The 11,182-nt window shown below is 38.7% G+C and overlaps 1 protein-coding gene across 1 annotated transcript in view; it reads left to right on the top strand.

Moving 5' to 3' along the window:
- Positions 1-8,789, top strand: part of PIBF1 (progesterone immunomodulatory binding factor 1) — a 233,690-nt gene extending 224,901 nt beyond the window's left edge. Inside the window, exon 18 of the mRNA XM_002691887.6 lies at positions 5,016-8,789. Coding sequence (XP_002691933.2) covers positions 5,016-5,066 — 51 coding nt within the window. The 3' untranslated portion in view covers positions 5,067-8,789. The remainder of the gene's footprint in view (positions 1-5,015) is intronic.
- Positions 8,790-11,182: the final 2,393 nt, after the last annotated feature.

Genomic DNA, 11,182 nt, shown 5'->3' on the forward strand with positions numbered 1-11,182 from the left:
AGTTGGAGCCATATTATGGCATTACTGTGGTGGCATTTTCTTTCACATTGCATAGGGGCAAGTCTTGAATATAAACTCTCATGAGAATTCATAGCCAGACTTAAATAGAACTGAGAACTGTATATCATAGCTAACCCTAACATCGTTTATTCATTTAAAAAAAAGTTTCTGAGCCCCTACCTTACGCCAAGCACTGTTAGAGGTAATAAGGATATAAAAATTCCTCCTTCTATGAGCTTATATTCTTTTATGAAAATTAAACTATAAATTGAGAAGCAAACCAAAAAACAAATTGTGGAGAAATTGGAAAATTGACAGATGCTATAGGGAAAGATAAAACAAGATGGGGAGTGAGGAATAGAGAGGGGTGGCCTCCTCAAGAAGATGACACTTAATGCTTGAAAGAAATAAAACCAAATGCTCAAGAGTTTTGAGCAGCTGGGTTTTGCTAAGTCTCATCATTATCTTAATATTAAGTCAGTATACCCAGGTAAAAATAGATTCTGATGGAAACTTGCTTTGCTATTAAACACGTAGGAAATGAGTTCCTATTACTTTTTTTAAATATATTTTAGAATACAAAATATCTAATAAAATATGTGACTTTCTGTAACAGCAAAATCCAGGTAGCTCACACTGGAAATCGTACCCTTTTTCAGTGTTTCTGCTTTTTTCAAAACATTTTCATTTATTTCCTTTTTTGGACATGTACACACTGCTTTACTTGCTTCTTTGTTTCTCTCTGTGCTGGGTCTTCTTCGCTGCAGGCTTTCTCTGGCTTCGGAGATCGGAGATCGGGGACTGCTCTCTTGTCGCCGTGCACGGGCTTCTCCTCGCGGCGGCTTCTCTTGTTTTGGAGCTCGGGCTCTAGGCATGCGGGCTTCAGTAGTTGTGGTGCGCAGGTTCAGTTGCTCCTCGGCATGTGGAATGGTCCCAGACCAGGGACTGAACCCGTGTCCCCTGCGTTGGTGGGTTCTTATCTGCACCTCCTGGGAAGCCGGGCGGCTGATAAATGTAGTTTTTCATTACTCTCATAATAAAATCAGAGTTCTGTGTTTCAGAAGAGGAAAACAGATGTAACCCAGGCAACCAGCAGGCCATGTCGTAGGGTATTCTTAATATTTTGGCCGCGCAGTTGGTGGAATCTCAGTTCCCCAACCCAGGATCAAACTGGGGTCCTCTGCAATGAAAGCACAGAGCCCTAACCACAGGACTTCCAGGGAATCCTTTATTCATTTTTATATCTGTGCAGCCTAACACAGGGACCTGGTATATAAATAGGTGTTCAATAAGTTATTTAAAAAATAATGTCAACTACAAACAATTTAGTTCATGTAGTGAAGTGTTAAGAGTTAGGATTAGAGAAGTAGTCTGGGCAAGATCCTAAAGGGCTCTGGCTTCCAGGTCAGTGTAGTTTGAACATGACAGTGATGGTGAAGTTCTCCCCACAAACGTATGAATAAGGAACAAACGTTAGTCCCGTGGGAGCAAGCTGTGAAACCAATTTTAAATGATTATGACAAAAGAATTGAAAAGTTCATTTATGACGTGGAAAAGCAGTTAATCCCCAAGACAGAGGCCCACTTGACTGTGGCAAAGCTACTTCATTAACACATCTGAAGAAAGAAGGTATTGGGAGGCGGGGATGGAGAGAGAATGATCTGCAATGGACAAGATACAGATTGAAGCCATCAGGAAGGACAGTCTGCCACTGAAATGTTGGTTCTGTCCTTTATGAGTCTTAAGATTCCTTTTTATTATCAAAAGTTTTATTTACCAATGGCAGGAAATGAAGAGGAATTAAAGAGCCTCTTAAGGGTGAAAGAGCACAATAACACAGATATATAGAACAGTCTTTTGGACTCTGTGGAGAGGGAAAGGGTGGGATGATTTGGGAGAATGGCCCTGCAACTTGTATAATATCATATATGAAGCGAATCACCAGTCCAGGTTCAATGCATGATACTGGATGCTTGGGGCTGGTGCACTGGGATGACCCAGAGGGATGGTACGGGGAGGGAGGAGGGAGGGGGGTTCAGGATGGGGAGCACGTGTACACCTGTGGCAGATTCATGTTGATGTATGGCAAAACCAATACAATATTGTAAAGTAATTAGCCTCCAATTAAAATAAATAAATTTATATTTAAAAAACAAACAAACAAAAACCCTGGCTTGAAACTCAGCATTCACAAAACCAAGATCATGCCATCAGGTCCTATTACTTCATGGCAAATAGAAGGGGAAAAAATGGAAGCAGTGGCAGATATTCTTTTCTTGGGGTCCAAAATCACTGTGGATGTAGACTGGCACTATGAAATAAAAGACACTTGCTCCTTGGAAGGAAAGCTATGGCAAACCTAGACAGCATATTCAAAAGCAGAGACATCACTTTGCAACAAATGTCCTTATAGTCAAAGCTACCAGGAGTTGTGTATAGCTGTGAGCCATAAAGAAGGCTGGGCACCGAAGAATTAATGCTTTCGAATTGTGGTGCTTGAGAAGATTCTTGAGAGTCCCTTGGACAGCAAGAAGATGAAACCAGTCAATCCTAAAGGAAATCAACCCTGAATATATATTGGAAGGACTGTTGCTGAAACTCCAGTACTTGGGCCACCTGATATGAAGAGCTGACTCTGGAAAAGACCCTGATGCTGGGAAAGATTGAAAGCAAAAGGAGAAAAGGGCAGCAGAGGATAAGATGGTTAGTTAGTATTGCTTACTCAGTGGGCATGAATCTGAGGACAGTGGAAGACACAGGAGCATGGCATGCTACAGTCCACAAGGTTGCAAAGAGTCAGACAAGACTTAGCGACTGAACAGCCACAACCATACATGCATAAGGGGCTTCCCTGATGGTGGGTAAAGAGCCCACCTGCAAATGCAGGAGACGTGGGTTTGATTCCTTGTCAATAAGATCCCCTGGAGAAGAAAATTGCAACCCACTCCAGTTTTCTTACATGGGAAATCCCATGAGCAGAGGAGCCTGGCAGGCTTATAGTCCGTGGGGTCACAAAAGGGTCGGACATAACTCAGCGACTAAACATACACACACACATACATAATACTATCAGTTGATTTAGAAAATGTAGATATACAAATTCTATGCCTTTTTCTTGGTCTATACAATTTGCTTTCACATTTTTTTATCCTCGAGCCACAGTTAAAACCAGTTTATGTCATGACTTACTGAAGATCATAGTTTCTCAGAATGGAACCTACTCCTCCTCTGGCAGATCAGCTAGCATTCTGGTTTGTACTTTGGTTTCTTTTAGATTTGGTTAGCCCCTGTCACCTTTGAATTCTCTTGGAAGATAAAGCCTGGCTTTTCCCTGTTTCACCCTGAAGCCTTCTTTCACCTTTAATACTAAGGACTTTGGACTTTCTATTAAAGAAAAACAACTAAAGTGTTTTAATGCAGGTTTGCGTTTTAGAAAGATAAGCTTGGAAGGATTGTGGGTGATGAACAGAAGAGATAGTCAAATCAGAATTAGGAAATTCTTGCAGGAATGAAGCAGAAATAAAGGCCCAAGGTAAGCCTTTTAGAGTCAAGATAGAGAATAAGGAATGTAAAAGATATTTCTGTAAATGTTAAGGACTGTTTAGAGTGAAGACAGCAAGCAGAAAAAAAAGAAGAAAGCTAAGATGAAGAGGAATCAAACATTTTTGGTTTAGATGACTGAACAAAATATGGTACCATTCACCAAGACAAAATATGGAGGATTGGGGGAGTTCCTTTTGACATACTGAATTTTAGTTGCCTTTAGGTGTTATGTAGGAAATGGCAACCCACTCCAGTATTCTTGCCTGGAGAATCCCAGGGATGGGGGAGCCTGGTGGGCTGCCGTTTATGGGGTCGCACAGAGTCGGACACGACTGAAGCGACTTAGCAGCAGCAGCAGCAGGCGTTATGTAAAAGTATCTGTAGCTCAAGTTAGGGCTATGGAAATACAGATGGGGTCTGAGGAAGGAGATGGAGGGACTACTGGTGTATATGGTGGTAACCGAAGGTGGCCAAGGGCATGGCTAAGGTCAAGAGGAGCTGACCATTGGTGTCACTTCTAATATTTTGTGCATTCAGCTATGGCATATGAGAAAGGTAAAATTACAAGTTATCATACCTACCTATATGCCAGTGTACATATATTTTTATGTATTTAGGAATGTGGTTCTTCATAATTTTAAGGAGGTATAAATGGGAAAGGAGTAACTGCATATGTGATTTATTATATAAAATAAGATGTTTTGATTGGAATCAGTACCTTATATAGATTTCTGAGTTTTATCGCAGCCCACCTTCCCTGCTCCTTTGCTACCACTCTTTCAGACTGAAATGATTGAGCAGTAAACCCAAGAAGTACTCTGGTTGGTCAACATAACATCATACAGTCAAAACGAACAAACCTTTTGGCCAAGCCTATACTTAACAATTCAGAATACCCAAAGCACAATGATTTAGATCTAGAAATTCTTCACTAACTACTGAGTGAATGAGTATCTATATAGATAGCTAAGACAACTAAAAAGAAACTGTGGCCTTGTTTTTTTTTTTATAATTTTCTTTGAAAAATAGAATCAGTTCATAAAATGCTCACCTCTGTGCTGCTGCTGCTGCTAAGTCACTTCAGTCATGTCCGACTCTGTGCAACCCCAGAGACGGCAGCCAACCAGGCTCCCCCGTCCCTGGGATTCTCCAGGCAAGAGTACTGGAGTGGGGTGCCATTGCCTTCTCCGGCTCACCTCTGTAGAATATGTTAAATGCAAACTTTAAGCCAGAAAACACAGCTGTGTGTTTTTTTCATAGACATTCCAGTGGGAGATTATTTCTGACAAAAGACAAAATCTTTGCCCTTAAGTATCCTTCTGATTTATAGAAAGCAATTATTTACTATAATTTAACAGAAAAATTCCCAGTGTGTATAGTTGCTTAGTTCTTTGAATTGCTTCTCTTGTACTCCTGTCCTTCTTATAAGCATTTTACTTAATTTTATTTTATTCTTTTATTTTTTTTCACAGACCAAGAAAGAAGCACCTGAGTGGTCTAAGATACAAAAAATGAAGACCTAGTGTTTTGGACAGATTCCTGAAGTTCTTTTTCTGATGAGCAGAAAGTTTATCTTAATCATGGACTTGACTTTTTTTAAATAGCTAATTTACAGTTTATTTTAACTGAACATTAAATTAACAAATTTTATCATCATAATCAAAACACATAAAATGTAAATATTTGGTTTATCTATTTTGTTAAAAAATAAATATTGTGTACTCTATTATGATTTAAATTTTGGAACTTTCATAATTCTTTGAGTCATTTTAAACATGTGGCTTCTAAATATTTTGGTTAGCTGTTATATTGGTGAATATTTTCCTCACTACATAAATTTTGAATTTAAATGTCATAACACAAATACAAGACAATTTACAATTTTTAAATTAATAATCATTTGTGAAGAATACTAGAAAGCATTTCAAATGCCCGATAATGGTAGTCAGTATCATGTTAGTGTATATGAATTGCTGATTCTTTCTTGAGTCTGTTTTTTTCTTACATTTCATATTATTGCTCACCAATACAATCCTTTACAAAGTCTATTATTCCATTGGTCAAGTAAAAATTTGATGAAAAGTGTCTTGTCACTTTGTTTGAAACAGTGCTGATTCAGATGCAGTATGGACCAAACACCTAGTCAGTGAGAAGAAATCAGTAGCATTTTCTACGTTGCTTGTCATAAAATATGCTCCATTTCTTATTCAAGAGTTACAATTTAGAAGAAAGAAGAGGAGTGAAAGAGAAAGAAAAAGAAATATATTTTTATGTATCAGATTTTCTTAACCACTGTTGGCATAAAGTGTGAAAGTAAAGTGAAGTCGCTCAGTCATGTCTGACTCTTTGCAACCCTATGGATTGTAGCCTGCCAGGCTCCTCTGTCCATGGGGTTTTACAGGCAAGAATACTGGAGTGGGTTGCCATTTCCTTCTCTAGCTGTTGACATAGAGGCTGGATAATTTTTGTTCAGGATGGGAGTGGGGGGCAGTTCTTTGCTTTGTGAAATGTTTTATCGACACCACTGGCCTCTACCACCAGATGAAGGTGGCATTCCCACCCCCCCCCCCACCCCCAGTTATGACAATTAAAACCCTCTCTGTCCCCTTTAACTCCTAGTGAAGAACCGTGGATACACATTTTATCAGTGATTATTATCCTTGTAGATATGAGAAAAGAGTCTATCTGATCACTGTGTTCTTTGAAAGTTTACAAATGTCATTCATAAGCTATTAGCTGAGTGTGAGAGAACAGAAAAAGCCTTTGATAATAATATACACTTGTAAATCTACTGTTGGCCTAAAAACTCTAATCTGCTGCTTCCCTTTTATTTCATTTGGATACATCTAAAATAGATTTTCTGCAACAAAGTTTGGTTTGTTTAGCCTCTCTGAGGCACACATTCTGATTCCAGATACCTTTATAGTTCATTAAAACTAAACATGTAGACATAATTTGTTTCCTTCCAAAATGCTAGAAGAGAATGTCTATTTTATTTTCAATTCTAGTTATTTATCTGAAAGCATTTTATAATTTAGTTCAGTGTAACTCCATTTGTTATATGTACATATTTTAATATAAAGGATTACTGATTGATAGTCCAAGTTAAAGTAGTGGTGTGGGCAAAAACACAGAAGCAGGAAAATTTGGAGCTAATTTTAAAAATAGAAATGCAATGATGAAGAAATTTAAAGTCTTTCTCCCTTCAAATCCCTGTTTTTTCCCTTTTTCCCTTGCTTTCATTTCTAGATATGAATTACTCCTTTAAAAAATACAGTTCTTTCTGTCATCTCCTACCACTAATAAATCCAGAATCAGATTGTGGTATGAAATCTTTTTGCATGACATTTGTGAATTTTCTATTTCAAGTGCCACTTCTTCCAGAAAGTTCTGTCTGTTCTACCATAGTAATCTGTATTGTGTACTCTGTACTCTATATCTCTTAATTCTGCTTGCCATATTTTATGATTGTTTACTTGTTCATTTCCTTGAAGGCAAGAACTGTTTCTTAAGCTTTTTTGGTTTGCAGTATTTAGCACTGTGCTTGAATTCAAGCTATAAATGTTAATTTGATAAGTTGGGCACAGATGAGATACAGTGATGTAACTTTTTTTAATATATTAAGAATTAGAGGGATTTTTTTTTTTAGTGTCATAGACTCTGTTCTAGTTCATTTCTTAATACCACTACAACCCTTGCCTTTTCTTTCAATTTCCAGACCTTAATTTTGTCTTTCTCCTTTTTTTAAATTGCAGTAAAAAACATAAAATTTACATAAAATAACATAAAATTTACCATTTACCCATTTTTAGTTGTAGGGTTCAATATGTTGAGTATATTCACAATGTACAGTAGGTCTCTCAAGCTTTTTTCCCTCTTTCAAATCTGAAACTCTGTACCCATTAACCCTTTCTCTCACCAGATCACACGGTGACCCTGGGTCACTGTATTGTACAGGCAGGGTTGTATAATCAGCAGGGGTTTAAATCCAGACTCCCGCCTTTAGGGAAGACTGAACTTGTTAATGAGCCAGATTCCCTTTGGTTTTAAGGTCCTAAGAAGCAGCATGCATGCGTTCTAAGTCACTTCAGTCATGTCCGACTCTTTGTGACCCTCTGGGCTGTAGCATGCCAAACTCCGTTGGATTTCCCAGGCAAGAATGCTGGAGTGGATTGCCATGCCCACCCAGGGATCGAACCCATATCTCTTATGTCTCTTGCATTGGCAGCCATGTTCTCTGCCACAAGTGCCACCTGGGAAACCCACCTGAGAAGCTGATGATAGGCAAAACAAGAGTTTAAAAAGTAATTAGTACTGTAAATGCTGCGAAGAAAGACTTCCTGCAGCTTGGAGGTGGTCACCAGGCAAAGCTCACTAGCCAGACAGCTATCAGGAGTCTTCCAAGGTATGGTTTGTTTTGGTTGATTTACTGAGTCCATGGTCCAGTCCTCAGCCTTACAGGCCCAGAAACGTAATTCTGTTAATGAGTTAAAGATGACGAATCTTTCCAGAGTTGCCCACACTTACACTGGTTACAAACCGTAATGTATCAGTTGTAAGTGAAAAGTAAAACCATTATGTGGAATGTCACTTACTGGGATAAGCACCAGTGATGTGTTCTTGACCTGTTTTCCCTTGCTTCTGCAATATTGTACACTCATCATTTTCCCCCTTGCTCCTCTTGTACCTAATCGTAAAACATTAGAGTTGTTCAGACTGTCTTTTCCCCCTTAAGTCTTTTTTATGTTCTGTACTTATTCTCTTGATGAGCGAACTCTCTGGCTTCAGTTATTATATGCCAGTTTCCCCAAGTTTATATCTCTCACCCAAACTTAGCTTTTAGAATAAGACCTGCCTATGACATCTCCATTTGAATGTCTCATTGTAACTTCAAACTTAACATGTACAAAACTAAATTCAACAAGTTTCTTCTCCTGGGTTCCCAGTTTCAATAAATGGCTCCTATCAGTGGCTTGTATTACAAACCTATGAGTCATTCCAGACCCTTTTCTTATTAGTCTGCAAGCTTCAATCACCACACCCAGATGATCTGCCTCTTAGTTTCCTTTTTAAAGAACTTTTGATTATGAAAATTTGCAAATATTTAAAAGGACAAAATAAATCTTGGGGTGATGGAAGTGTTCACTGTCTTGATTATGGTGGTGGTTTCATGGTTATATAAAAATGTTTATCAAATTCTATTTTTCTAAATGTATAGTTTATTTTATGTCAGTTATACCTCAATAAAGATGTTTAAAAAGAAGAAAGAGTTAGGAAATCACCACTGAGTAACCCCTGATGAAGTGATTCAGGTATCAATCACCAATGAATGCTAAAGCAATTAGAAGATATTGGAGAACTTTATATCAGGGCTGGAAGAAGCGCAAGCTGGAATCAAGATTGCCAGGAGAAATATCAATAACCTCAGATATGCAGATGACACCACCCTAATGGCAGAAAGTGAAGAGGAACTAAAAAGTCTCTTGATGCAAGTGAAAGAGGAGAGTGAAAAAGTTGGCTTAAAGCTCAACATTCAGAAAACAAAGATCATGGCATCTGGTCTCATCACTTCATGGGAAATAGATGGGGAAACAGTGGAAACAGTGTCAGACTTTATTTGGGGGGCTCCAAAATCACTGCAGATGATGATTGCAGCCATGAAATTAAAAGACGCTTACTCCTTGGAAGGAAAGTTATGACCAACCTAGATAGCATATTGAAAAGAAGAGACATTACTTTGCCAACAAAGGTCCATCTAGTCAAGGCTGTGGTTTTTCCAGTGGTCATGCATGGATGTGAGAGTTGGACTGAAGAAAGCTTACCGCTGAAGAATTGATACTTTTGAACTATGGTGTTGGAGAAGACTCTTGAGAGTCCCTTGGGCTGCAAGGAGATCCAACCAGTCCATTCTGAAGGAGATCAGCCCTGGGATTTCTTTGGAAGAAATGATGCTAAAGCTGAAACTCCAGTACTTTGGCCACCTCATGTGAAGAGTTGACTCATTGGAAAAGACTTTGATGCTGGGAGGGATTGGGGGCAGGAGGAAAAGGGGACGACAGAGGATAAGATGGCTGGATGGCATCACCGACTCGATGGACGTGAGTTTGAGTGAACTCCGGGAGTTGGTGATGGACAGGGAGGCCTGGCATGCTGCGATTCATGGGGTTGCAAAGAGTCAAACACGACGGAGTGACTGAACTGAACCGAACCACCTAAATGCTCCAGTCAACCTTGGATTATGTTGACTTACGTGACTCTTGATATAACATGAAGTATAAAACAATACCAATGCAGGATCCTTGTAGAAAAACAAATTTAACCTGAGTCAAATCAAGGCTTCAGAATTAACTTCCAGTCTACAGGCAAATCAAGAAGTAGACCAGGCTTAGTGACACCAGGAAGAATGAATCATTCTGCACACTGGGGATGTTCATTGCTTCTAGACCCTCAATATTTCTAGGCTTTTTCAATAGAGCTATGAAATTAGTGTTTTTTAACAGAGAAGGGGAAAGTATGAGTTCCTAACAATGTAACAAATTCTAATTTAAGATTTTTTTTTTAAGATTTCAATTTCTTTGATTTTATACTTCTTGTTTCATTTCCTGTTTGTGAATTTCTGTTACCACTTGAGTTCAAACCCTCATGTCCTCTTCCCTAGATTATGTCAGTCTCCTAACCAGTCTCCTTAAATCTACTCATTTCTCTCTCCAAACCACTCTCTACAGAGAATAATGATCTTTTTTTTAATACTATATATTTTTTTTTAGTCTAAAGTCTATATAAGGTATTTTAAGATATGAACTTAGAAAATGAAACTAATTGCAGTTGAGGTATAAGCTGAGAACATAGTATGTGTTAGTTGCTCAGTCGTGTCTGACACTGCAACCCCATGAACCGTAGCCCACCAGGCTCTTTTGTCCGTGGAATTCTCCAGGCAAGAATACTGGAATGGGTAGCCATTCCCTTCTCCAGGGTATCTTCCCAACCCAGGAGTGGAACCCAGGTCTCTTGCATTACATGCAGATTTTTTTACCATCTGAGTCACCAGGAGAGCATAGTTATAACAAGTTTCAATAAATTTAAATCAAAAATTTTAAATGATCAGCTAGATAAGCCTTACTTTATCCTAAACCCATGTAAAAATATTTTTTCTTTCATGTGAGGTAGAAAATAGTTTTATTTTTCATTCAATGCAGTCTTGGCAATTTAAATTATAAAATGGTACATCATTGGCAAACTTAAAAATTTTTTCCTATATTGATGATAACTTAAAATTTTTTCACCATACTTGCAGAAAGGTATTTTATATGCTGTTTTCACAGACTGCTGCTGCTGCTGCTAAGTCGCTTCAGTCGTGCAAGACTCTGTGAGACCCCATAGACATCACCCCACCAGGCTCCCCTCTCCCTGGGATTCTCCAGGAAGTCGCTCAGTCGTGTCCGACTCCTAGCGACCCCATGGACTGCAGCCCACCAGGCCCCTCCGTCCATGGGATTTTCCAGGCAAGAGTACTGGAGTGGGTTGCCATTGCCTTCTCACAGACTAGAAGTTCAGAGTTACCTTAACTAAAAGACTTCTTTGCTAGAATTATCAGGATAAATGCTTCTAAATAGATTAAAGTGTATTTTACTGCTCCCAG

Source organism: Bos taurus, chromosome 12, assembly GCF_002263795.3.
Source record: "Bos taurus isolate L1 Dominette 01449 registration number 42190680 breed Hereford chromosome 12, ARS-UCD2.0, whole genome shotgun sequence".
NCBI classification, from domain to species: domain Eukaryota; kingdom Metazoa; phylum Chordata; class Mammalia; order Artiodactyla; family Bovidae; genus Bos; species Bos taurus.